The following is a 27,722-nucleotide window of genomic DNA, read 5'->3' as shown; positions in this document are numbered from 1 at the left end:
TTACAACATTTTCAAACGTATATTTAAAAATAAAACTTTGGATCGGTAAACCAATGTCAAGGATGTGGCATTAGGACGTGGACGTGTTTTATACCCCCTAAAAAAGAAGATATTGAAAAACAAAACATTTAACCATAGCTGTTCTCGCTGTTCATCTTAATTGTTATTACTGTCATTCTGATTCCACATTTGTTTCCTCCTAAGTCTTGTCGTTGCTCTTCAAGCTCTCTGTGTTTTACATGTGTTTGAAAGGTGCTCTTTGAACTAAGCGCTGCTTTCAGGTCATGACCCACATTTTAGTCTGCAGTTGCAGCCGGTTTTGGACAGGGGACGCTAAAAGAGCAGAAACCAACAGAACTCTCTGGGAGTTGAACTTGCCCTCAGCACATGAACCCAAACTCCGCCAGTCCTCCCCAATCAGGGTTATCTTTTACTATTCCTCCAGTTTTACTTCTTTGTCTGTACCAAAACTGGATCTAAAAAAACGATTAAACGAGCAGGATTTCTAAATATGTAGTTTGAAAATACTTATGCTGTACAGATTTAGACACATTAAGATTCCTTTGAGAAAAGTCATGTAAAAACATAGAAATATTGCTGTTTATCAACTTCTGATCGTTTTTGTTTATGCAAAACATTAACAAGAACATTGCCTCTCGCTGATATTTCTTCTTAGCACATTAAAGCAGATGGTAACTCTAAACCACAGCCAGACGTGTTGCTTAAATGTGTCCTGTCTCACAAGACAACACCCATCCTCTTTTAGGTTCTTCTCTCACTGAACCAACTGACTTACATAAACTCAGCCCTGGACATTGTGAGATGGCTAATCTACACAAATAAAACCCTGAAACTGTCTCTGTAGTTTCCGGTAGAGAAAACTACAAAGACAGTTTGTAGTTTCTTTGTAGAAATTACAAAGAAACTAGCTTCTGACGTTTCTTGTAGAGAATTATTACAAAGCACTGCGCATTAATACGGTGATGTTTCTTGAGCTTGTGGGAAAATATAAAATATTTTTCTACTGCTGTTACAAAATATTTTTCTTCATACTTGAAACAGATCAAGCTTTAGGAATAAATATTTTTTGTGACATAGTTGGTGGAGTTCTTCAAAGCAAGTTATGTTAAAATGGGATCATTTACAGAATTCACGATGCTTTGGTCTGAACACACTATAACACTTTGCTCCTTCCCTTGGTATTTGCCCTCCACATGTTCACTGTTTATACGTCATTGTTATGGAAATTAAATCGTAAAGAAAAACTTAATAAAATCAAATGTTATTGTGGCGGACCCCTTAAGAAGTGACATTTCAGTAATGTGTAGTGACTGATTTAACAGTCATGCATAATTGTTTCTTCGCCAGCTATGGTGGCTGACAAGGCCCTATGAATATCAGCATGGGGTCTCATACGTCCGTCCTTGGTTTTGCTAACATTGAAACTTTACATTTGTTGTAAAACAGCAAAAAAAAAAAAAAAAAAAAGATTTACAAGACAGAATAATAAAATACGATCGATTAAAAACAAATATTTCCCCTACACACTCTTTAAAGCAGCACATGTCTTCAATCTTCCTTCTCCTTTTTTCCTGATTCGAGGTCTGTTTAAGCTGTCCGCGCGGCGTTTGCTCGTGTCTGTGCGCGCGTGTCTACGGTGTCAGCGGCGGTGAGGGGGTGACGGCTCGTTCCTGGAAGAGCCCGGCCTGCCTGCAGAGTCACTCGCATTCCTGGCTGGGATTCAATGACTGAGCCAGACACACAAACACTGAGGGTGGAGGAAGAGCGGTGGAGGGCAGGGGAGGGAGAGGGCGCGTGAGAGAGAGCTAGACGAGGCGCGAGGCAGAGAGAGGCAAGGAGGGAGGGAGTGGGGGAGCGCGCGGACGGGCACGGCAGGCTGCCTCTCAGACTTCTCATCTCCATCCAGTCAGAGTGAACTGCGGGGGCAGACCGAGCGGATCTCTGCAGTCCTCGACAGCGGAAAGAAACCCAGAATAAGATTTTTTTTTCCCTCGCCGAGCTTTTCCCCTTCGCTTGGTTTTCGCCTGCTCTGCTTTGGGACTCGACCAACGGAACTTTTCGGCCCTCTGGAGTTTCACACAGTCTCCTTTTTATTTTTGAAAAGGACAGTCGGCGACCTGCTGCGGGGAGCGATGTACACTGAGCTGGACTAAAACTGGAAGAACTGTCGTAGGATCTTTAAAAGCTCCATTCACTGGATGTTTGATGAAGCTCTTCTCGGTTTTAGTCAGTTCTGGGACGCCGTGGATTTACCAGGTCGGGGAACGGATTGATACTTGTGATTCCCATTCGGCGAGAAGGATTAACGCTTCCAAAGTTGGAAGAAAAACATGGAGACTGTAAGTCGGCAGAGCTTCCAGCCTCACCCGGGACTGCAACAAACTCTGAAGCAGTTTCACCTCAGCGCCATAAACTCCCTGGGCGGACCGGCGGCTTTCTCGGCTCGGTGGCAGCATGAGCTCCTCTTCAAGAAGGACGGGAAAGAGCTCGAGCCGGTCCTGCAGCATCTGCCGCCGCCCGTGATGCCGGGCCCGCTGTTCATCCCGTCCGACCGCTCCACGGAGAGGTGCGAGACGGTGCTGGAGGGGGAGACCATCTCGTGCTTCGTGGTCGGCGGGGAGAAACGCCTGTGCTTGCCGCAGATCCTCAACACGGTGCTCCGGGACTTCTCCCTGCAGCAGATCAACTCTGTGTGCGACGAGCTGCACATCTACTGCTCCCGCTGCACGGCGGACCAGCTGGAGATCCTCAAAGTCATGGGCATTCTGCCCTTCTCCGCGCCGTCCTGCGGCCTCATCACCAAGACGGACGCCGAGCGGCTCTGCAACGCCCTGATCTATGGAGGAGCATACCCGCCGCGATGCAAGAAGGACCCGGGCTCCGGCTCCCTGGAGCTACAGCTCACCGATCGGAGCTTCAAGATCTACCACGAGTGTTTCGGCAAGTGTAAAGGCTTGTTCGTGCCGGAGCTGTACAGCAGCCCCAACGCAGCGTGCATCCAGTGCATGGACTGCAGACTCATGTACCCGACCCACAAGTTCGTGGTGCACAGCCACAAGGCGCAGGAGAACAGGACTTGCCACTGGGGCTTCGACTCGGCCAACTGGAGGGCGTACATCCTCCTGGGTCAGGATTACACGGGCAAAGAGGAGAAGGCGCGCCTGGAGCTGCTGCTGGACGAGATCAAGGAGAAATTTGACTTCGCCAACAAGTACAAGAGGAAAGCATCATCCAGGGTGAGTCAGTCTGGCTGCGTTCAAGCGCCACTGCTGCTGCTGGTGCTGGTGCTGACAAATTTGAGCTCTGCCATGCTTTATCCACTGATTTCCCCATCCAAAGGAAGGAATCCATGTGCGGATCGCAGTTTTGCCTCGAAGTTTTTCCTACATCCCTGAAATGGAACTCTGTTTAGATCCTGTCTTCTCCCTGTCTTCCCACTTTGAGGAAGCCCGCAGAGTTCGGCCATTATTGGCATATTGACACTAATTAGGCCTCATCCACTAGTGACAACAAAGCGCCTCTGGTGGCAATAAAGTCATTATTCGAGTCGTGAAACTCTTAAAGCCTTTTTTATTGGCTCCTACTGTAAACACGATCTCATGTAGCAACAAATGGCTCAGTGGGGGGTGCAAGCATTGGTTGGGAGGGAGACGTTCACCCGAAGGTAGTTTATTTCCTATTCCCAGGTGTAATAACAGTGTTCTCCAGGGATTTTACACCCTGAGCTAAAAAAAACTTTGTCTTGTTGTTTCTAAACTGGATTTTAAATCCTCTTCTACAGCTTTCTGTCGAATTTCTGAATGAATCATTTCATCTTCACACACTTGGAATGTTTGAACGTGTCCCTGTGTTTGCTGAGGTTCAGGTGATGAGACGGAAGTGTGAGTGAAATTCTGAGAAGGGGCTTTGCAGGGAGGGACCGGCTGATTTAAAAGGAGTCTCACCCCCACATCCACCCCCTGGGCGAAAAAGACCCAGTGCGGGCATTTGCATGAACTGTTCCACATCAATGGAGCTGATGAAGCAGGGTTTAGAGTATTGTGGTGGGAACATAATATGATTCCAACAAAGGGGAGCATTCAGTAAACAGAGCGGACCACCCATCCCCACCTCCGACATGCCCCCCCTTCCCCCTCTCCTCCTCCTCACCTCCTGGGTTATTTTGCGTCTTGTCGGAGCGTCTGATTGGAGCCTCGGCGGCCTTCTTGTTGAAGGAGCTCAGGAAGTGTTTAGAGGCAGGCCACTGTCTTCCAGTCAGAGCCCTGCAATGCATGCTGGGTACAAGACTACTGGCACACACACACTTTGTGTTCAGGCTGGAGGCCTCAACTCTGGGGGGGGGGGCATTCTGTTTCTAAAAGGTGCAGACAAGACAGGTTGCTTTTTCAACCCACTCCTGTTTCATAAAGCGACTAACGAGGTTCTGGGACGTGAAGAGGTTCTGTGGATGCGGCGAGGCCCGCAGAGGAGAGGGTGGCCATTTCTGTGAATGTTAATAAGGCTGTTACAGAAGTGTGAGCAGCAGTCTCGTATGCAGACAGACGCAGGAAGTGATATTGCCACACTTCCCCCCTTGCAGACGCTGTTTTGAAAGCTTCAGCTTGAGGCGTGCTCGTGAGAACCTCGGCTCTCTCCCTCCTGTCGGGGGTCCCGGGGTGAATGAGCTTTCCGTTCCCTGCTGCTTATCTCAGAGGATGCGCGGCGCCGTGAACGGCGGCGGGCTGATGTAGAGCAGCGCTGGGCTGAGCTGGGTGTGGAGCTCTGATGCCAGGCCTTTGGCTGTGAGACTCTTTGGTTTCTGGCTGGTGCACATGTGGGTGGTGCGCATAATCAGTGGCTTTCCGCATCAGGATGTTTAGATAAGAATTGTGGCCGCAGATTTAGCAAGTTTCTAACTTTATAATTTGCCCTCAAGATGAAGTGATTTCTCCGCAGGCTGCCTGTTTGGAGAAGATATGAGAGCAAAGAGGAGCCAGGCACTGCAGGAGAAGGAGGGAGCTTTGCAGACTGACTTTGTGTTCCAAGCTGAACCTCCCGTTTTGGAGGTAAACCTGGTCATTAGACCTCAGCTGCTGCTGCCTCTGGGCATTAAGCATGGCATTCGCATGGCCTGCTGGTTACCACTGCTAACTTTAGTGGAACCCTCGCTTCCTGTTTTGTGCAAAGAGCCGTCCTCCATCACAGGTTGGGGGAAACTGATCCGTGTCGGGATGAAAGTGCATCAGGATTCCAAGGAGAACAATAAAACAGACTCTGCGCTCGCTCCACACATGTTGTTATTATGCTGACAGCCAGCGCATTCCTGCAGGCCGTCACCATGTGTTTACTCTGGATATCGCTGCGAAAACCAAAGCAGGCTGAAATTGAAGCTGGCGTGTGTGGTTGTTTTGAGCTTTTAACTCCTACAAATAGATGCTGTTTGCGGTCGACGCATTTTCCTCCACATCTGCAGGGATGCCTTTAAACTTTAGGACGTTCTCAAACTTCCAGTTTTACTTAGAGGGCCGCTCTTCCCCCTCCCCCTCCTCGCTGCTGCAGCTCAGGATATCTGGCCTCCAGCTGAAGGGGCCGCTTGTTTCAGGCGGGAGGAGGGGTCTGTGGTGGTTGGGGCTCAGAGGAAGTGAACTCCCAGAGGGGCTGGAGGGCCATGTCCTGTTTCATATGCAAGGCGCAGTGTTGGAGCAAGCTTGCTGACTGGCAGCCGTGTGCTCTGAGGGAACAGCTGGGAACTTTCAGGCCTGTTCTCAGAGAGGTGCAGCAGAGCTTCTTGTTGTCCTGACAACAGGAAGGCTGGAGATGCTTCCCATTGGCTCTTCTCTTCCTGTTCTGATGCTCTTCATTCCAAACAACACAGTCTCATGATATGGAATGTTTAGAATTTATGGAAATTATTTTGTCGCCTCCGTCTACCGGTTGCTGTAAAACAGGGTTGTATTATTGTTTCATAAGAAGGATGAATGAAGTGATTTGAAGATGACATTTCAGTTAGCTTGGCTAGCTCTCAAACAGCACTTTCTGTGTGTGTATGACAGAAAAGGTGGATCATTTCTTTACCTCTGAGATTCCCAAAAGGCTTCCGGCATATTCCAAAAGATAAGACAGAGGTTGAAAGCTCTAAAGGATAAAACAGAGCACTGTTGTTGTGTTCTGTTCAGCCTTCCTGTTACCTGCTAAAAGTCTTTCTCTCTCTGTCACTGTGCCACAGACAAGTTTGGTTTCCTTATTTACATCCTCTGTTTGCTTTTAAGCGCCTCACTAAAACTGAAATAACCAACTTTGACCCAACAGTGTCAGCATCCATAAGAAAGATTGGTAGCTTTTAATATGTTGTCAGATTTTGTAGTGCCTGACTGATTCCGATGGACGGCTGTCTGCATAATATTAATGGGTTAAAGATTTCAGATTAATTGCATGAGTTAATGGCAGCGGTCCTAAAAGAAACCCAGAGCTTCAACATTAAATTGGCCAAATACTTGGTATTTCAATGACATTTTGCTCATATACTTTTTCTATCAGTTTATTGATCTCTTATCCCAGAAAACACTAATGGCTTCCAGGTAAAACTGCCCATGGTTAGCTTTGTTAACAACCCTCCTGTTGTCTTTGAAATGTTGGTGCACCACATGACTTCCACTATGGCACCAGAATTCCTTCCATAATTGAACCCTGTTTAAATGCAACCTTTAACCTTTGGTTATCTACTGCAATTGAACTCCAGCCAAAAGCTAACCATGGGACTTTGACCCAACATAGTAAATCCTTGATTCTTGGAATATAACAATCAACACATTTAGCATGTTGTGATCTTCTCATTGGACACAGAGATATTCTACGTAGTTCTGTGGATGGATTGTGCAGTCCTGCTGCAGAAAGAACTCACTTTTTCCCCCTGTAATTTTATTTCATATTCCAAAGATAATGAAGGTTAGAGCCAGCTTCAGCCAGCCTGCCGGCGTCTTAGGGGCTCACGGTGTGATGCACGATGAGGCTCGGTGAAATCAATGCCACATTGACCTTTAAGAGACTCAACATCGAGTGGGATTGAAAAGTCGCTCCCTGTTGAGCTCACAGTGACAGTCTGACACAAAACAGAGGGACTTCAAGCACCAACTTGCCAGTCTCTGGGCTGTTCATCATTTCAGAGGTTTAAACCGGTGTTCAGTTTCTTTATATATGGCAATTCACAACAAATGTCATCTCAAAGCACATTGCAAAAAATCATTTCAATTTAGTCACACATAGATTCTAATCGACCCCAGTTATCAAGCGGTACGGTGTAATCAATAAATTCTTCAAAGTAGATTAAAACATTTCTCTCTAAGGAGCCCCAGCAGTCAGACACCGACTTGCGACATTCGCTCCTCCCGGACGAGGATGTAGCAGATCGCTTGTGTTAAGTCCTGGACGGTACAGTAATCCCTGTGCAGCATGAATGCAGTGACAGTGGAGAGGAAAACCCCCCCTTTAACAGGATGAAACCTCCAGCAGAACCAGAGCTGAGTCTGAGCTTCTGCATCAACTGGCTGAGGGTTTGTATTGTTTCCTAATCCCTTCCATCTCTCCCTCGAAACTGGAAATCCGATGTATTAAACACAGAAATAATTACACTTAAGAAGTGGTTTTGCTGTCTTTCCCTCTGCCTTTGTGGAAACAAAACCTCTCTCTGAGGCTTGCTGACGTCAACTTTGAGGAACGGTATCTTCACACTGGGCTTGATGCGCCTTAAAACGGTGGCTTTATTTCCACCACAACTGCTGACAGGAAAAGCGCTGCGGCGAGCACAGAAACGAAGGGAAAGCGAGCAGCAGAACATCTCAGACTGCATTGCTTTGCTTTATTTGTTTGGAAAAAAAAAAAAAAAGGCGGCCACTGAAGCAGCAGTGGAAACTAACATAAGTGCAGTGATTCTTTCTGGAGGGTACGTCTTCCCTCCAGAAGCTGTTTCTTTCGGAAGACTTTAAAGCTGCGAGAAGAAGAAGGGATTTTCCCAGTTGATGCCTGATCATGTGGAAAGCGTGAAGGCTTTAGCAAACAGTCTGCATTTCAGTGGATTCTGATGTAACGGCTCTGACTGACTCAACACACATAACGTTCAAATCTCTCCTGAAACAGGAAACTTTCTTACTCAAGCAGCAGTCTTAATGAAGGCTGTCACCTATTGATCACTTGACACTGGTGTGATGGATGGATGGATGGATGGATGGACAGACTGATGGGTGGACAGATGAATGGTATTCTGTGAACCAATCAATTGGTCACAGTTGGGAATTTGTCTGTTTTCTCTCTATTAGCTTTAATCCCCGATCAGCATGTCAAGCAGGGATAAAACAGATTTTGCTTTATGAAATCATTGAAAACATCAGAATGAAGAACTCTGTCTAACTGTAGCTATAATCATACGGTTTGGGACACGCTTTAATGCTTCTCTTGTAATTCTTCTTTTGTCTGTTAGATATCAAACTTCTACATTGCTCTTCCTATTTGATGTGTTATAGTCCTTTGAAAAAATGAACTGAAGATTGTTTTCACCTTCAAGAAAAAAAATTTTACGGTATCTGACAGGAAACAGCCAATTGGTTCGCCTCCAGAGGAAATAGTGGCTTGAGACCTTTTGAACAGAATTAAATGGATTCATACCTGAATGATTCATAGATTTTAGAGGGCCAACAATCCAGACAAGGTTTCTGTGAACACGGTCATGCAGCACGCTGAAAATTATCCAAGGACCAAGGAAAAACTCTGAAAGCCATCAAGAAGGCTTGGAGGATCACTGTGACCGATCACTGGAATGCTTACAGAAAGCTAAGGAAGTTTGGGATGAGCTGAAAACTTTGGAAATTCCCAGTATTACTACTGAGGTTTGATTAAGGAGAAATAAAATAGAAGACCTCATTGTCAGTTCCGCCCACTGGGCTGTTGGCCTCTGACCACCAGGGCCTGCAGCCTCTCCATCCACCCTCAAAGATAGCTGGAGGTTGCAGCGCATGGAGTGCTTCAGTGAGCGCTCGCCTGGAAGATGGTGGTCTGCATCAATCCACCTGCCAGGGATTGACAGTAGTTAGTCAGTCTTAGAGTAGAGAGGGATCGGGGTATAAACAAAGCCTACCTCTCTATCACTCCACTCAAAAACCAACTGCCTCCCAGGCCATACGCTGCTTTGTTGTTGTGAACCATAAAGAGCCCACTCCTTCCAATCTGTCAGAACATTCACAGCATCGCGGTGCAGCGTGACCTTCCTTCTGCAGTGCGACCTTCCTTGTGCTCTCCGCTTTTCTGAACCTCCTCTAGGTGTAGCGTGGTAAAGAAGCCGTTTCTCCTGACGGCCCGCTCTGAAACTACACACACAAGTTTTTGTGACCTTTCAATATTTATGATATGTTTCTGTAGGAGGAGAGGTCTGCTGTGTTTATTTAATGAAAGAAGCTTTGAAATATTCATAATCCCATCCGGCTGTGTAAGACCCAGCTACAGTCGTAACGGCTCCGTCCACAGACCTTTGACCCCTTTAGAGCCGACCTGCATGCAGAGCCCAGCGCGTTGCTGGGTTTTCTGATGTTGTGTGAAGCTTAAAGCCTTGCTGCAACTATTGATGGAGAAGAAAGCCTGCTCTGGAGTAGCAAATGTTAGAGCGCTGTGGATGAAAATATCTTTGCCAGTTTTCATGTTCTCAGACATCCAGTGTGTTCAAGGGTTAGTGGATTAAAGTGTCCTTACAGATTCATCTGTCAATTGCTGCCTTTGTGGATTATCAATATGCAACACATTCCTTACGCATTCATTTGTCTTTGCTCAATTTAACAAAAAAATAAATAAAAGTCCAATTAAAATTCAGAACAGATTTAGTTTTTGTTGTTGAGCCAACCAGGTGTTATTTTGTTTTGTTTTTTTAGTTAATGCCATGATAGTTTCTTACTTTAAAAAACATCGGTCAGTCAGTCAGTTCCAGTAACCAGGGCTGTAACGTAGTTCAGAGCTGGTAAACAGCCGATGAGGTGACTGATGGTTATTTTATGCTGCGTCAGCCTGGGACTATCTTTTGTGTGGGACGGCAAAGCCACTGACCCCCACCCTTTACCCACCCCAACCACTATACCCCCTCCACTCCTCCCCATGTGAGCACATGACCTTTTCCCTCCTCGGATAAAGCTGCGACCCCCTTCAGCTCTCCTTCAGCCCTCCCTCTCCTCCCCCGGTTGGGCTCCAGGATCCTAAGATAGAAGCTTTTAGCTTGATGCTAATAAATGAACGGTTAGGTGTCTGAAGGTGGGCTGGGTTTAGATGGTGTTCATTAGAAATTAGATCCATGCTTCATAGCACGGGCTTCCTGAGCCTCATTCAGACTGGACCTGATCCAGTGTGTTATTTGTAGTGTCACATGTGTGTGTGTGTGTGTGTGTGGATCAGCTGTAGGAGGAGATTAGCATGAGCTCTCTGCTTACTCATTTCCATCCCCATCTGCCTGTCTCCCACAGTGATGCCGCCCCACCCCCGACACACACACACACACACACACACACCAACACACAGACACACACCAACACACAACCACACTGACATGTGCTCAGACGTCCACACAGCACCCACTTCCCGCCCACACAATGCATCAAGGTCCCTTGACAGATGCAGGAGGAAGATGCGCGTCCACCGAGCTGGACATGATGACTTCAAGCTCGGTGGACGAGCATCTTCCTCCTCAGGAACGTTGACGGGAACCAGCGGTCCAGCTCTTAGTTGGGAGAGCTTATATTTCCAAAGGAATTTACCCCTGTAGAGAAACACATTGGATGGACAGGGAGCTCAAACTGCTGCAGTTACTCAAAGGAAGAAATTGCAAAGTCTGTTTTATGTAGATTGATATTTGAATGAACCCACATGAAGATTCTTGCTCTTCTGTTCTGTTATTTGCTGGTGCAGAATCATTGCGTCTGTCATTTCCCCCGAAGATCCCAATGAAATTCTGCTTCAGTTGGGATTTATTATCATGACCTCCATCCTCTCCAACATGGCGCTGAATAAAATGAATCAAGTGGTTTGTTTAGTATTTGGAGAATTATTCCCATACTGACCAGTTAAGAAAAGACATCTTAAAAGAAAAAAAAACAACACTTTGATTGCCAAACTAGGGGAATATTAAATATTTCAGTTCTACTTTACCCTAAATTTAGTCAGTTTGTTGATGTGGCAGCAGCTTTAAAGATAAAACAACAAATAACTCTGACAATCATAACAGGACAACTCACAAACTCATCAACAAAATAGAAAAAAATCATGAATGCATAAAACTCTTTGTCAAACTTTATAACATTATCATCTCAAAGCACAGCAATGCAAACACCTCCTTATCATATTCTATTAAAAACATTGAATTAAATCCATTACATTCATACCAGTGCAGGACAGTCATTTGGACGGGAGCTGAAACGGTCCAGTTGGATCGTAATTAAAATGCAATGCAGTCATATTCAGTTGATCATATTAGTTGGTAAAAAAAAGTATTTATCAACCAACATAAATAATTCATAAATAGTAAATAATCTAGTGTTAATGAAACCCTAACCCAGAAGTGGTGTTCAATTATAGTAGAGCTGGCTGAGTCCGTCTAAACTCATCTGAACTCTCTGACTGTCGTGAGGTATAGATGTTTGTTGTAGGACCCAAATGCAGAAGACAGAAGAAGCCAGTGAATATGAAGATTTAATAAAGCATATGGAGATAGAAATTTACAAAAACCAAAGAAATCAAAGGTAAAAAAACAAAATCCACGTAAAAAAAAGATCCAGCAAAGGGAACACGAGGAAGTGATGGGAGTAGATAAGAATCCGGTGGGTGGTGGGTGAGGATGAGAGGGTTAAATATTAGGGAGGTTGTGAGCTTGACAAAAAGGCCTGGGCTGATGAGCTAATGGATTGCAGGTGTGAGTGGAAGGAGAGGAAGCAGACTGAGGAGAGGAGGGAGAAAGAAAAGTGGCACAGGAGAGCGAGGGAGAGAACACCGGGAAAATAATACTAACACTAAAGAATAACTTAGACTAAAGAAATGTGGTAAACTAGAACAACAGAAATAATTAAACAAGAAAAATCACAGCTAGAATCAACAAGGAAGAACAGAAGTGAAAAACGACAGAAATAGGACACGACAGGGACACGAAAAGTAGCTAAAATCCAAAAGCAAACTCAAACAACCCTGGATCCTGACACCAAAGACACGGAATAATCAGCAATACCTGCAATAATAAGGAGAGACTCAAAGTAGTGCAACAAAATACAATGTTAACCTGGAGAAGTATGAAGCTCTGGAATCCTGCCCCATATTGATGCCCTTTAAATATTTAAACAGATTGGAACGTGATTATAAAGCATTGACATACCATGTATGAATGAATCATGTTGGTACCGTTGTTTCCTTGTGAAATATTTGTTTTAGCCAGATTAAACCATCCAATGATATGCTGTGAGAGTAGAGTTGGGAAAGCCTGGAGGTGTTTTCTGATGTCCTTAATGAAACCCTTTGTTGGCCTCCTCTTTCTGCCAGGAAGGTGGGGGCGGAGGAAGGGGTCACATTGGCTTGACCTCATCCATGTGGAAGGAAGCTCCCAGCAGCTTGGTATAAGGTATTGTTGTGAGAGTGTAGAGTGATGATGGCGGCGCTGGTAGAGGGGGAAGTGGGACTCCACTGATCAGCCATTGTCCCTCCTTTTGTAGCGGCTATCAGATGTGGATCTGTGTTTGGGGGACAGATACCAGTGACCGTCCCTCCCCCACTTCACCGCTGGATGGTCAGGGTCCCCAAAGAGCCTGAGTCATGGACCAGTGGTCATTGTTTGCCTCCCCCACCTCAGTCCTCCAGCCCGCCTTTGGTCGGTTTTCCTGGAAGTTTCATGCTTTCTTCCTTCTTGAATAAACAGAGCAGAAGGTGACAGAACCATAGTGGAAAACGCTCCCATTGCTTTATTTACAAGGTGAAATCTGGAGTGGGTTCTTGACTTCAACCCACAATCTAAATGTTTAAGACTACATGTTGTCTTAAACATCCATCTCAACTTACATGTAGATCTGTCCTACATTTACCTACCTCTCAGAGACCATCTAATCTAAATCATGGAAATACTCTTTGGTTTATGTTTGCTGAAGTTGAAACACAGGTGATAAAACCCCCAAATACAATCAGAAGCCAGGCCAAAGTGTTTTAGCTGCTGTCCTGATGTTTTTGCAAGCTTTAGCTCGGAGGAAAGGGATTGGCTTCTTCTGGCTGACCAGGGACCAGTGGTGGTGGGACCAGGGGGGAGGGTAGGAAAACATATCAGGGATATTACACAGCCAGAGATGGTCCAATACCTGTTAAATGAATACAACATTACAGATTATTCTGGCAGCATGATGAATAACCAGACCTGATGTGTCCGTTCTGTTAAGTCTGCTCTGACTCACGACTGTTTCTATGTCAAGGTGGGGCTAGTTAAACTTAAACTAATCAGAAGAGCAGACGTCCTCCCCTAATGAGTCAGCCTAGAGCAACCAGTCAGTTGACAGACCCGATAGTAGAACTCTGAGACGTGACGCAGTGGGTTCAGCCTAGTTGAGGAATGTGACAAAGAGCCAGATCGTCTTCATTGCGAACTAAAAACACACCTCAGCTGCAGCTTCTAGAAGGCTGCAGCACTATTTTGTGACGGTGATGACTTTGGCTGCAATTAACCCACATTTCCCATCCAGCATGACATGCCACCTCTCTTCTGAGTCCCTGGAACCAAAGGAAGACTCGGTTGTAAATGGCAGAGAAAGTTCATCCAACAGACCCAACTTATTGTTTCCATGCAGAGCATTAAAGCCTTGCTCTCAGGATATAGCTGCCCACTAACTGTTTGAGTCAAACAGTTCTTTGCAAGTGGGCTTTTGCACACATTGATATGAGAAGAGCACCATAAAACCAGCTGCTAACCTGAATGTTTTTTTTTATTATTTTATTTAGTCAACTATCTACTGTCCCCTACCCCTCCCCACACTAGCCTGAATGTTAGCGTCATGAGCTCTTAGCCTGGTTTTCTGCCTCTCAGGCTACCACACTTAGCCATCTTTCAAAGTCTGGAATTACATTTTATAACTTTCAAAAATGAGAAAAAGAAAAAGAAGAAAACTGAGAATGTGCAAATCAAGTTTCCCTTATTCTAATTGTGTGTAAAATAGATCTGTTGCAATAAGCCGTAGATGAGTTGATCGCTTGGTCAGAATCAATCAGCTGTTCAGAAACTCGAGAATGCGGTGTTGTTTAAAAGAGTGAATCACCGTGCTTGGCCCTCCTCAGGGGGCAGAACCTGCATCTGCATGGTCTGCTAAAGCATCCATGCAGATGTTGAAGCAGAACTCCAGCTGCTGTTCACAGCGCCCAGACTTGCTCTTTGCTTTTTACTCCATTGATTATACATCCAACCCCCGTCCTCCTCCTCCTCATCTTTTTCTCTCTTCATACACTCATTCAAGTGCAACACCCTCATTGTGCTCCAGAGCAGACAATAGGGCTCTTATAATGTTAGTAATTGTAGATCTCTGAGACGAGGTGGTGTGTGGAGTCTGAGGCGAGGTCTCAGCCTGCTCGCTGCTGCTGATGCCGCTCAGGACCTCTGGCTTTGCTGACTCAGCTGAGCTCACTGCTCCTCTGTGACCCTCGCTTTCTCGCCGGCCTCGTCGGCCTGCCGGTTTTAATTATCTGCTCACACACAGAAACAGGAACTCATCTGTCAGAGCACCCCCCCCCTCTGACTGAGGAGGTGTGGCGTGTATAGCTGTATCCCAGCAGTAGTGTTTTACCGTGCAGGATGAGGCTAGAGTTCAAAGGTAAGCTGAGATAAAATCCTTGGTTTGGCACACTGAACTAGAAGTGCAGATGTATAGGTTGCCATCATTTGCCTCAATCTTGCAGCACAGCTCACTCATCACATCTCTGAAGAATCAGACGTCCTCTGTGACAGAGACAGGCCGTTGAGCCACACACCGGTATTGCATTCAAAGGTGAAACAGGTGGTTTGATCAAAGCCAAATTGATCAAAGCAATTGATCAAACCACAAAAGCCCCACTTACACAAACACATTATGACACTATCTGGCGGTTTCACAAAATCCATTCTGGGCTTGGTTTCCTGCCAGAAAAACCACGCTTTGGTCTGAAAGTCATCTGGTACTTTTAAGGAAGAAATGTGGACAACTCATTGGTCCATGTGTCTGCATGTGTTGGGCCGACTCCAAGCAGAAATGAAATCAATAAAGTATTGATTAGCCCTCTACCAAATACTGGATCTTGTTTCTGTTTCCGAACTGCAACGCTGTTGGGAAGGTTTACATTTCAGAGTGAAGATATTTGATTTTATTGATTTTATCAATCTTTAAATAAAAGCACTTAAAAAAAAAAAAGTCCACTTATTAATTATTAATCAGGATGGCGCTGTGGACCGTTCTAAAGATGATAAACGCTGCCAGACATTAATATTCCTACCAGATTGTAGAAGTTTTGTACGTTTGAAAAATGAAGAAGTGGAGTGTAAGCGACTAGCTATGATCAAAATAGAAGATTAGAAGATTGTTCACATCTCTACAACTCTGACTAAAGACAAAGCTCTAACTGCACACGCATACACACCCACACACACGCACACACAATTGCATATCTCATATTTTAGGGCGTCAGGCTCCTGAAACACAGGATAGCGATTGATTTTTCCATGGAGCAGCAGTCGGCTCTCTTTGAAAAAGAAGGAGAGTCATTGTTTGGTCTCAGCCCAAGGACAAAGCCAAAGCTGCGTCTGTCTCTGCACTCCTTCTCCTCCTCCTCCAAGTCTTTTTCTTTGTTCTTGCTGTTTTTCTAAAACTGGTTACTTCCCCTGTGTCGAGTCTCTTCCTCCACCCGGCCAGAACCCGCAGCTTTCACTGTCGGTGGCGCAACCGTCTAACTCAGGAAGCTCTCTGAAACATCAGATTGCACTTCCTGCATCGATCAATACATCTCACGTCCAGCAAACACACAGCTGTGAGGCACACTCAGTGTACGCACACACACACTGGCACACACACATGCACTCATACAGTGTGAATTCCTGCTGCAAGCATCAAAACTGGGCTTTATTTAGAGCAACATCCTGAAGCTTTCAGGTAGTGAGAGGAGAAAAGATGGGTTCAAACAGCTTGCTTGGCCTTAGGTAGTTAAACAACAATGAATCACATAAAAAAAAAATTGTTCATCTTCAAACATCAACATTTAAAAGAGTGTTCCAGCACACTGACATACAATAAGTTCAGTTCTAATATAAAATAATCTCATGAGAGCAAGTGCTCGTCTCTGTAAACTCTCTGGTTCATTTCTCTGCCATAGTTTAGCCTCTGCTCTTGAAGCGAGCAGCATTCACGGATTGATAGCAGACATGAGTAGGCGATACTTCCAGGACGGACGTCTCCTCCTCCTCCACCTAAACGGCAGTAATGAAATGATAAATCCCTGATGTGGATGGAAGGAGAAGTGAAGGAATGACCTCAGGCCACCTAATCGTCGCAGTGGGAGAAGCCGGCAGCTAATGTGTCCATTAACCCTCCCTTCCTCCAGAGGAGAACCAACCTGACTGGGAGTGAGACAGCAGAGGATGAAGGACAGGACAGGAAACAACTCAGCTGCTTCACTGCTCTGAGTTTCTGTTAGATTTCTGTTTGAGTTTTTTGCCGCTTCTTGCCTGTCGTTAGAGGGGATTGAAGTTCAATTCGGGGCTCAGTGAAAACTCAGGTTTGCTGGAACAAAATAGCCATTCTGAACAGGCGCTCTTCAACCTTCCTGGGCTGTCCAGAATAAAAGCAGTGTTGACTCAGTGTCTCTGTCTGACCCCTGCACAAACATAGATGATCTCTGTGGTTGTGTAAATGTTGTCTACTGTCGGCCTGCTGAATGGTTCATCAACGGGAGGGGGCAGAGGAGGAGGTCAGGGAGGTTGCTGATACCAGAGTTTTCTCCCATGAAAGCCCTTCCTCATGGTGCGACCCCATGTGGGGTGACAGCAACCACTAGCCCATCGCTGGGGCCTTTTATCGTTCAGATTTGAAGCATAGCAGCAGTGCACACAGCTGAACCCATGCACCGTCACATGACCTTCTGCTGCTCTGAATTCCCTCCCACTTCCCCTTTTCTCGGTACAGCCCGGATGAGCAGAGTGTCGGCTGTCGGCCACAACAACTCTGCAGGCTGTTAGCCGAAATGTCTACCGCAGAGCCGCGGCAGGCACAAACCCGTACACTTATGGTTACGACACCGCACTGCCTTCATTTTGGGACTCCACCCTGCTGACAGAAGCATCTTGGTGCAACAGTCTCAGACATATGCACCGTCTTATACGCTAGTTTCCCTTTTTCCTACCTCAAACAAGGCTGGATGGATGTACTGGTCTCGTATTTCTTGACTGAAGCTTTTTAGAGGGCATAGTTCCCTCATTCATTCTAAGACTAAATCAAGAAACCATTAAAATATTGGGTTGGATTCACTCTAAACAGATTAGGATGTAATGTAGACATTCTCTGCCCCCCTCAGACCAGCATTTTTAGGGGATCTTTTGGGTATTTCTTTGACCTAACAGAAATCCCTCTCAGAAATAAAGAGACTGAACTGAACATCACAAGTAGCCTGAAAGCTTTTTAGGATGAATCTCAAAAAGATGAAATAATAATAATAATACAAAAAACAAATACAAGTTTAAAATGCGGGAACAAAGGTTTGTCATCAAACTTCTCAAAACTGAGACCTTTCCACGTGACCTATGTGATGTAGAGCTATCTGGGTACTATGTGGTGGTCTACCTGCCGACTCCAATTTATCCCCCAAATCTATAATTAACAACATTTCCTTTTAACCATACTGTCATCCTGCAACATTAATCATATGTCAGGATCAGAGATACCATCCCACTTTGTATGTGAGAGAGCAGTCAGCATAAAATAAGGTTTTGCTAGTTTAAGATCTTGGTAATGGAATTCGGAGTTGACATCTTTAGCGTCCCATATTAGCTAGTTCTCTATGTTTCCCATAGAGAACATAAACCTCTTATCGTGGCACTGAGCTTCCAAAAGGTTACTAAAATCTCTATATGCAATAGCTATAATCCACAATGGAGATATTTTCTAAAGCTGAAAGGAAATAAAAGAGATCAAGTCCACTGTAGTACATTTAACCCAAGGTCAGCTCAGGGTCAGTTTGATGCAACACCCCTAGTGCATGTACAAATTAACATCCTGTGGCAGACGGCTCATTTTTCTCCACAAAAAAATAACCAAACACCAAAAATATGGAGTGTTGAAGGCGTGGAATAACCAGCAAAATGAAGTATTGGCAACTTAAAGGGTAATGCTATTGGAACCACAGCTCTGTTTGGCTTCAATCCACAGTGTATGTAGCATTAGGGTTAACTTGAGAAAACAGGATTGGCAAAGGGTCTTGTCAACCCTGACATATCAGAAAATGCTCCATCTGTATTCCCAGTTGAGGACAGTGTTATAATGAAGCATCAGAAATAGAAAACAAGTGATTCTATTCTCGCTACAATCAGGTTTTTGGACTCTAGAGACTTTATGTATACAATATGCGGATGCCGGAACCAGATTTCCAGATCCTCCTCCCTCACTTCCAGCCGTCCTTCCTCTCCACTGGAAAATTATGTGATCTGGCTCCACAGTCAAACCTCTCACTCTCCCTTTCACTTGATCAGCTTATTCCAGAGTTCAGCGGTGGAACAAAATGTCCGACCCTGGAGTGGAAAACACCAGCATGTACTGGCCGGTCGACTCGGTTACGAGACTGCCCAGTGTCCTGTTCTGAACCGAGAGGCCTCTTTGTGCTCTGGCCTTACAAAGATTTACCCGAGCAGCAGAAAAGAAACAACAACAAAAAAAAACACCTCCTAAAAACAAACCCAAGAGCAGCGTCTTGGTCATGGACATGCCTGCAGCCCCGGCCAAGTAAAGGAGCTGGCTTCAAAAATATCCCGTGAATAAAGCAGAGAAAACAGAGGAAGGAAGTTTCCCATTTGACCTGAAGGGGCCCCACGTGGTTTGCTTCCCGTTATTATGGACCAAACCAGGACTGCTCTACAATTACTCCAGTTTTTCTAAGAGTTGTGCGCTCTTTAAATTCTACATTACCAGCCATGGCTTTTCTGCACGGTACACCACATGTTTCCAGAGATACAGGGCTCTAGGTCAGATGTTTTTATTGGAGCTGACCTTACTGATCCGCTTCCCTAATGGCTGGTTTCCATTGATCTTATAAGGGCAGTCTTTAAGATGGGACATTAGCGAAGACACTTAGGAAAGTTAAAATCAAGACTTTTAGGATTTACTTCAGTTTGGCTCTTTGCAACCAAGACTTGATTCATATATAGAGGAATGGAAACATTTATGGCAATTATTGAATAGTTTTTCACATCCTCAACTTTACATTCTAAGGCACAAAACCAGCAGCTGTCAAAAATATTAATATACATACTTCAGAAGTATTTCTTTGTCCTGCTCTATTAAGGTCGTTGTTTTTTCTCTATATCCACCATCCCCATACAAATTTAAGAAAGCTGTGCTTAAAATGGCCTTCAGCATCATCTCCATTTGTGGTTAACACAACCACACATGTGCCTGATGAACACGCAGGTGGTGAATCAGTTAAGCACTCCCTGCACACTAGTAGGAAAGACGTAAGACTTTATCTCAGGTTGATTCAGAGAGTTTCAGATTCCCATCATCCGACTGACTATGGTGTCTATTTGTGCGAAAACATTTGATTTGCTTTTTTGTACCTGCTCACTGATCATTGGGGCCAAAATGTCGCACTGCATTTAAGTATTTATTATTGCACTTAGTTTCGATACAGTTTATTTAAAGAACAATTCACACCACACCTCATCTCAACGCACTTAAAAAAAAAAAAAGGCCAATTCAACTCAATCATGCATGCATTCTGTGGAGATTTATCCTTTCCCCGTTAGGTTCTTGACATATGAGGTTAAAGAGGAGTCAGTGAGTTGAATTTATTAAAACTAAAATACAGTTGGTCCATCAGTTCATGTTATCCTTATGGGCTAACAGAGCAAAATGGCATCAAACAGCAATTTGCAATTCCCTGTTTTTCTCTAAGAGATAGAGGAAAGCACAGAATCATTCAATAGTTCCTAAGGATCGTAGTTATGACACGATGCAGTCCAGTTCAATTTATTATTCAAGTTAGTTTAAAATTTTTCCATGTGAGGAAACCCAGAGAAGCATCGAGTCATTAACTTCCACCATTCTGGTAACGGACAACCACTCCTGTCGTGTTGTTGATTTTGCATCAGTCCTTCGTACTGAGCATGCATGTAGTGAGAGTGGAGAGGACAAAACTCCTCTTTAATAGGAAGAAACCTCCATCAGAACCAGAACCTGGCTCAGTACCAGCAGCCAGGTTTGAGAAGACAGAACAGACACAGAAATGAAACAGAATCACTGAAGCAAGTACTTCCTGATTGAGAGATGTAAAATGCTGATTTCAGTAGCTCCTCTAATGGCTTCATCTAGAAGAGAAACACAGCTGAACAGATCAGCTGATAAAGATGGCTTTCCATCAATCCAGCAAACATACTCTATGTAACGATTGATAATATGTCGTCAGGAGAGTTTTTATTTGAACTTTGGCAGCATTGCCTCAGGTTGGTTTCCTATCCTTTCATAAAGTCAGATGTGCTTAGCTCAAAGGTAATGTGCTTTACTGATAAGTTGTAGGATCTGAATAAGTGTCTGTTTCTTCTTGGTTAAATGAAAACTGAAATCAATTGCGTGTAAATGGATTTGAGGAGGAGTTGATTTAAGAAACACGTGAGCCGCTTTGGAGTGGATTGAAATCTTGTTGTTTCACACTCAATATATTTTCCAAATAGTTTAAAAGATGAATTGGTGGACTGAACGTTAGCTTGAGACTTGAATTAAAATGGCAGATGAGAAATCAGCCCATCCTTGCCAATCGTTTACGTGGTCTTTGGTGTGAAGCCTCAAGCAGGGACGGAGTCTGTCTGGGAAAGTGTTACAGTCTCACTTAACTCCAGAGTTTCAAAGTGCTGAGCCTCACACAGGTGACTGCGTCTCAATCAGCCGCTTCCTTGTCCCTCTCTGTGTGTGTTTCCAAACAGCGGTGAACTTTGAACCCTGTCTGGAGGCCTCAGCCACCATGTGTGATAGTGAAATCACGTCTGTCCCTAATGAACTTCTCCAGCAGCCTGATTGCTCTCACCTTTACACCACTGCAACACAAACACGGCGTGGGCAGCTTTATTGTTTACTGCTCCATGTGTTCAGGGTGTGCCGAACAAAGTCTTCTTTCAAGTGTTAATTTGGCCCGAAGTTCAGCGTCCGGCAGTTGGCTCCAGGAATAGCCGCGGGTCATGGCGAGGAGAGCCCAGACTGGGTGCCGGGTTTCAGCCCAACATGGACGACTCAGCCAGCATCAACAGCAGCTACCGCACATGTCTATTTTAGTCTGTTTGTCAGGGTGTGTGTGTGAGTGTGTGGATGGGTGGGGGGGTAGACAGTCAGACACCTCTGTGGCATACAGAGGGAGGGGAAAGCGATAATGGTTTTACTTTAGTGCGCCTTTTCAAGGTGCCAGACAATGTTTCACTCCCTTCCTCTCTAGAAGCGGCTAGGCAGTATCTCAAGCATTAAGGGAAAAAAACCCTCTTCCTCTTCCTTTCATGCTCGGGGAGAGCAACAGCGGCATTAAGTGAGACAGGCATCACACTACTGTGTGTGTGTGTGTGTGTGTGTGTGTGTGTTGCTTTTTGAGGCTAATGCACCGCCTCCACATAGAAGAGCACAGCTCTCTGGGCCGGCATTATCCCAAATGCTGCTGTGATTGGAGCTGGAACGTGGTTGCTAAGCAGATGCAGTTCTCTTGGACTAAATTGCAATGGGCAAGACTACTTCCTGGCTGGCAGGCTTGTGGGCCGGACTCAGGTGCTGCGGCTGCTGTTGTGCTAACGATCCCCACAAGCCTGTCTGGTCTGTGGCAGCGAGTTCATCTCAGCCTCATCTTACTGCTTATTACCAAGGATATATTTAGATTTCTCAAACCCCATACAGTTAGACCACATTTCAACCAAAAGTATCAGGTTCCCTGAGCTCTGGGGAGTTTTATTCAGGAAACTTCAAGAAAGTGGCTGTTTTCTTTTCCAGCGTGGTCTAAAAGTGGGGCGAGGATGAAACAAGTCAGCCGGCTGCCTCCGTGCTGCTGCACATCTGTTTTAGGAAGCAGAGAACCCCAGCTGCAGATCAGCAGCGTGCCGCCATGGCCACAGGTCTGGGTGGTTACCCTGGGGCTTCATTGTATATATATATATGTATATATATGTATATATATATATATATATATATATATATATATATATATATATATATATATTTATATATATATATATTTATATCCCTGTTTCAACATGGAGAGAGCCTGCTGAAACAGAGTCCGCCCAGCAAAAGTTCTCTTGTAAGATTTGTCATATTTGCAGCCCATGGCGAGAGCATGACTAATTATGAGTTCAGTGAATCATGCAGCCATGGCAGGCCACAACAAAGGGTTTCAGATGATTCAGTGAAAGTAGCTGTAGTTCATTACTAACTGTCCGGCAGCTCTGAAGGGTTCAATAAAGTTGTGTTTATTTGCTGTGCATCTAATGAAAACAAAAATACAGTCAAAGGGAAGAGAGTCAAGTTGTGTTTCTTCAACTAAATGCTTTCAAGTTGATTACAACGTAATTAGTACTTGTTGGAGTTTATGGTATGTAAAAAACACAGTTTGGTAAGTGCCCTGGATTTAAAGTCACGGTTTGATATGTATTCAGTACGCTTCAATCAAGAAAAAAAACATTGAAATAGATGCTCTTTTTATTTGGTTCAGCAGTAAACAAAAAAATCTTTTTCTGTTACTGTAATTAATCTGATTTGACTATTCTCTAAAAAAAAAAATGATAGAACTGACTGGAGATGTGATTGCATTTTCCTATGAATAAAGTAGCTTCAGAAGGTATAGCCAGTGCCTAGACAGATAGAATAAACAACAGTATAATCACATGAAATGGTCAACATTGATGGTTAGAAATCGGTCAGCCGATGAATCAACCCCATTTTTCCTTCATTTTGGGATCAGTGAGTGGCTTATCCATGTGAAGCTGGTCTTATCCATCTCAGTCTAAAAATCAGCCACTGTTCTCTTTTGCTGCTGTGAGACAAGCTTGACTGTTAGTCTTGCCCACCAGGTCATGTCTGCACGTTTGCAGTTACCAATACTCAGCCCTCTGTGGCCAACTCAGCAACTTTCTTGCTACATTTAGAAACAATTCAGACAAAAAAATAAAAATTTAAAATTCAAGTTGATCCAAAATCAGAATCGGCAGGTCAGGCTTTTCAAAGATCGTAATCAGCAATCGGCCAGAAGACTGCAATCCATGCACCCATGTTAAATATGTTTGTGTTCATATTTAGGATATAACATATAACAGATTTGTACAATACATCTGGGATATTAGCTTTTCTTTCCTGTTGCATCAAGTTCAGTTTAATATTTAAATGAGCCCAAACGTTCTATACCTACGGAAGCCCAGTAGGTTACATCCAGTCACTGACTTTACAGCAGTCTCTCGTGTAGCGCACGCAGTGTTGAAGAAAACTGCCCTTTAACATGAAGAAACGTCCAGCAGAACCAGAACCACAAAACTGGCTCAGTGTGAACAGCCACCTTTCACCACTGACTGAGGATTTAGGCTGCTCAATTATGATTCAGCTTAATAAATCCAAAGACTCTTCAAAGTTGTAACTGGTTGAAACAATTAAATACTAAACTGGCCGAAGTGATTGGGTTTGTCGTTAGATGTAGCCAAAGGAAACTGCTTGGACTTCCTTCCCAGGGTGTTGAGGTCATTCTCAAAGTGTGGCCTACATAGTGTGTTTTTACTGTTATGGTGGAGCCTGGTCCGCTCCTCCTCTCAGGTTCCCTTTCAGCCAGCCAGCAGCCGGCTTGGGTTTCCAGTAAGTTGAGACTCCAGGTTTCAGGCATCAGCCTGTCAAAGAGTGAGCTTGTGGTGCAGACTGGAGTGGAAGCAGGGGGTGGTTAAGGTTGGGTCTCTGCTTAAAGTAACAGAGGAGCAGTTAGACTCCTCAGGAGTCAAGGCCGTCCGATTGTAACCTATGATGCAGGCTGAGGGCTCCAGAAGTCTCCATGTTGGCTCTTGTTTTACACATGGGAGCAGGAAGCCATCTGCAATAAGCTGCTCTGTCCATCATGTCACCTTTCCTAACATTACCTCTCAGAATGGAGCGCCACTGAACCGATGTTTCCTCTGCACCACACAGGTTCACTGATTTGTTTCAGGACAAGTCATTCATTATTCCTTTCTAGAGACCAGATAGATTTTTAAGGAACAAGTTCTGCTTTTTAAAAATCAGTTGTTCAGTTAGGAGGCATGCTCCATGATGCATTTTTATCTAATGAATGAAATGAAAGCAAGGACGACGACGTATACAATAAGTTATCCTACCGTTTTATAAGGTCAGATGGAACTCTTTGTTTTTCTTAGTCAAATATTGACTTAATATTTTTGCTATATTGAACAATTTTCATAACAAGCTAATGAAAATAAATAATAAACAGCTAAGGAATGAGATCAATTTGTACCTTTGTCTTAAGAACTGCAGGAGTTTATGGACTGCACAAATGTCAATTTCTCACCCGGTAAGGTATTAATGTACAAGCATTACAAAATAATGCAGATCAGATTCCTAATACTGTTCGTAATCTATTCTCCATTTCTTCAAATCTGTTGTGGGTAACGACCAACAAGTGAGATGTTGCATGTCATAATGGTAACCGCAGTAGGTAACAGGTTGCTTAGCATCTCTTTATGGTGGACTATCAATTACTGATAAAAGTGAGTCTTTAGCAAAAGGAACAAAGACGTAATCTGTTAGCACTGAGTTGTTTAACCTTTTTTTATTTAGTTTAAAATGATCCCACACTGCTGACACTTTTTGTTTCTCTTTTTCCGCCGCCACATTCTTTCCCTCTTCGTCTCGCTCCATAGACACTAATAGCACTTAGCGTTCGTCAACAGCTGATTGGTGGAAGTAAGAGTGTTGTGCAACACAAATAGTCATCTGAGTGGAACACCGCACGTTAAATAATTAAACTTAATTCAATGAAGTTTGAGGCAGATAATTTGCCTTGAGGAATTTTAAAAATCGAGGTCCTGTAATCATCCGATGAGTGATGCAGAGAAACAAGGACTTAAAGGCATAAAAATACTGCACTGATCCTATAAGTGGTTCTCTGTAGCCCAGTGTAATGTAACACAAGCATGCACAAGTGTGCTCTCTGCTGCTATATAGATCCTTTCTATGTGCGAGGGAGGCCTCATGTGGGCCTGACCTGATTCTAACCAACCATTGCGTGCCTGACCAGAGGATCGCTGTTATTTCTTTCCTTCTCTCTTCTTTCGTCTATCCCTCGTTTCCTTTATTCTTCTCTTGCTCTCTTTTCTTCTCCACATTACAGCCTGCCTCAGCGCCCGTGCTGCAAAGCTCTCTCTCTCTTTGTTACATGGGCTACCAGCATGTTTACCTTAGGAAAACTGAAGAGGAAAAACTCACAGAGGCAGCGTCAGATTTCCCCTTGTTCAAACTTGATAGTGAAATTGTACACCTCTGTCTTGGAGCCGGCTCCTTTTTGCCCGGTTACATGTAAACCACCATCTTTTTGCAGCACAGACGTTTTTTTACAAAACTTCTTTGCTTTTTTTTTTTTAACAATATCTTGCTCCTTTCTGCTTCCCATGGCCTGCATTCCGAGCTGCAGAGGCTTTTCCTTGAGCTGTCCTGAGGGGCAGCTTCTCCCTGCAGTTGGAGCTCTGCCAGCTCAGAGTACAGGCCGCGCCCCGGGGTTTAGGTTTCACCTCTTAGGGGGAAGTGGGTAGTAGTGCACGCACGCTCTCTGAGACGACAGGAAGAGCTCCACGGTAAAACTCAGAGGTGTAAAGGATACTGTTGTTTACCTGCTTCATGTAATCCCCTTCCAACTAAGTCCTTTAAACTAACACAGCTAACAGTTCAAATACAATCAGGCAAAGTCCTTTCAAAGGGTTGAGTTAATTCTAACCTGCAGGTTAGAGTGAGGTCTAACCTCACTCTGCCTCCATCTTTAATGTAGTGAAGGATTATGGAGGATCTGTCCATCTTTAATGTTGTGAAGGATTATGGAGGATCTGTCATTCCCTATTAACCAGATGTTAGTCTTATCCTCCATCCCTGCCATTAATCCCCCCTTTCCTTGGCAGAACTGTTGTGTCCTCAGTGCCATGTTTAGAGTGAACGTAGAGCAGCTGCTCCTCTGTTTCCTGATCATCGCAGCAGTCTGACAGTTCCATGACAAATCTGGGCTGATTGCATTATTTCAATCATTCATTGGCACTGGTTGGCTGGTGGTGAGATCAGGGGGTTTTTACACAGACTGAGTTTTATCTTCCTTTGATTTCTTGGTGTTTCTGTGTTTCTAGTGCTGTGGCGGTTGGTCAGAGCAGATTCGGGGCTTTGCTCCCTCTTTTTACACTATTCACACATGGGACTGCTAGGTTATTTGGTAGACTGTAATGTTTCAAATGCTTGGCTGTTTGGTCAGAAGGACAGACTCTCACTGCTTGAGATGCTGGAGCTAAAGGAGAGGTGGGAACATCATGAAGATGGAAAGCGAAGAAGAGAAAAGAAATCAGTGTCACTTCATTATTCAGCAAAAATATCCCAATTTGACATTTCCTTATATTGTACGGTGATAATTCTATTAGGACAACTTTACAGAGTTACTTCGGATGCCATCAATCCATTCTACAGGCTCAGAGGTTCTGTGTCTGAGTTCCTTTTAGTTTGATGGGAATTCAAGTTCAGAAAGAAACCAAAGCATAACCACTAATATGTTGTGAATATTTTACAAATAATATCAAGGTTTCACAGACTGACAAACTGTGGCTGAAAGAATCCGGGTTTAAATCAGGAGAAGCCAGTCCAGATTTAGGTTTGCCCATACAAGAAATAAACCATGCCAACTTAAGATGACACAGTTAGGTCCATCAGCTGCTCAGTTAGAGCTTCATTGTACTGAGTCATGATCTTTTGAACATACAGGTAAAAACTTAATGAATGACATGTTTCGTACTCAGTTGTTGGAAAGACTGGCTAAAAAAATCAGGACGTCTGAGCCTGGAAAAGTCTGAATTCTGAAAAAAATGATCGACTCTGACTAGATAATCCTGTATGCATTGTTGTTCTGATTGATCTTTTTCAACCTCAGTTGTTTTTTTGTTGCCTTATGAGGTCTCTTGCTGGTTAGTAGGGAGAGAGGACCGGCTGCCACTGCTGTGTCTTTAAAAATCTCTCCAAGCTGCTTTTCAGATTACTAGCACTGCAAACTAGGTAATCTCCCCTCAGCACGAAAAGGCTTATATGCCAACTGTAAAGTCTTCACAATTCGTTTCCCAGCGCCACCTAACTCTGCTCACAGCTTTAATGGGCTTCTTGTTTCTGCTGGTTAGTTCTCAGTGGTGGGAGTGGGGTGTGCTTGTTTACCACCTACTCCTTAAGCCCTCTCTGCTTCTTCCTGGTGGCAGGTGACTGCAGCATGGTGTCACT

The 27,722-nt window shown here is 44.4% G+C and overlaps 1 protein-coding gene across 1 annotated transcript in view; it reads left to right on the top strand.

Moving 5' to 3' along the window:
- The first annotated feature begins 1,914 nt into the window (after window positions 1-1,914).
- skia (v-ski avian sarcoma viral oncogene homolog a) overlaps window positions 1,915-27,722 on the top strand; it is a 75,775-nt gene continuing 49,967 nt past the window's right edge. Inside the window, exon 1 of the mRNA XM_044097199.1 lies at window positions 1,915-3,257. Coding sequence (XP_043953134.1) covers window positions 2,352-3,257 — 906 coding nt within the window. The 5' untranslated portion in view covers window positions 1,915-2,351. The remainder of the gene's footprint in view (window positions 3,258-27,722) is intronic.

Source organism: Gambusia affinis, linkage group LG01, assembly GCF_019740435.1.
Source record: "Gambusia affinis linkage group LG01, SWU_Gaff_1.0, whole genome shotgun sequence".
NCBI classification, from domain to species: Eukaryota; Metazoa; Chordata; class Actinopteri; order Cyprinodontiformes; family Poeciliidae; genus Gambusia; species Gambusia affinis.
Note: the sequence above shows the minus strand (reverse complement) of the source record. Positions and strands in the feature narration are given on the sequence as shown.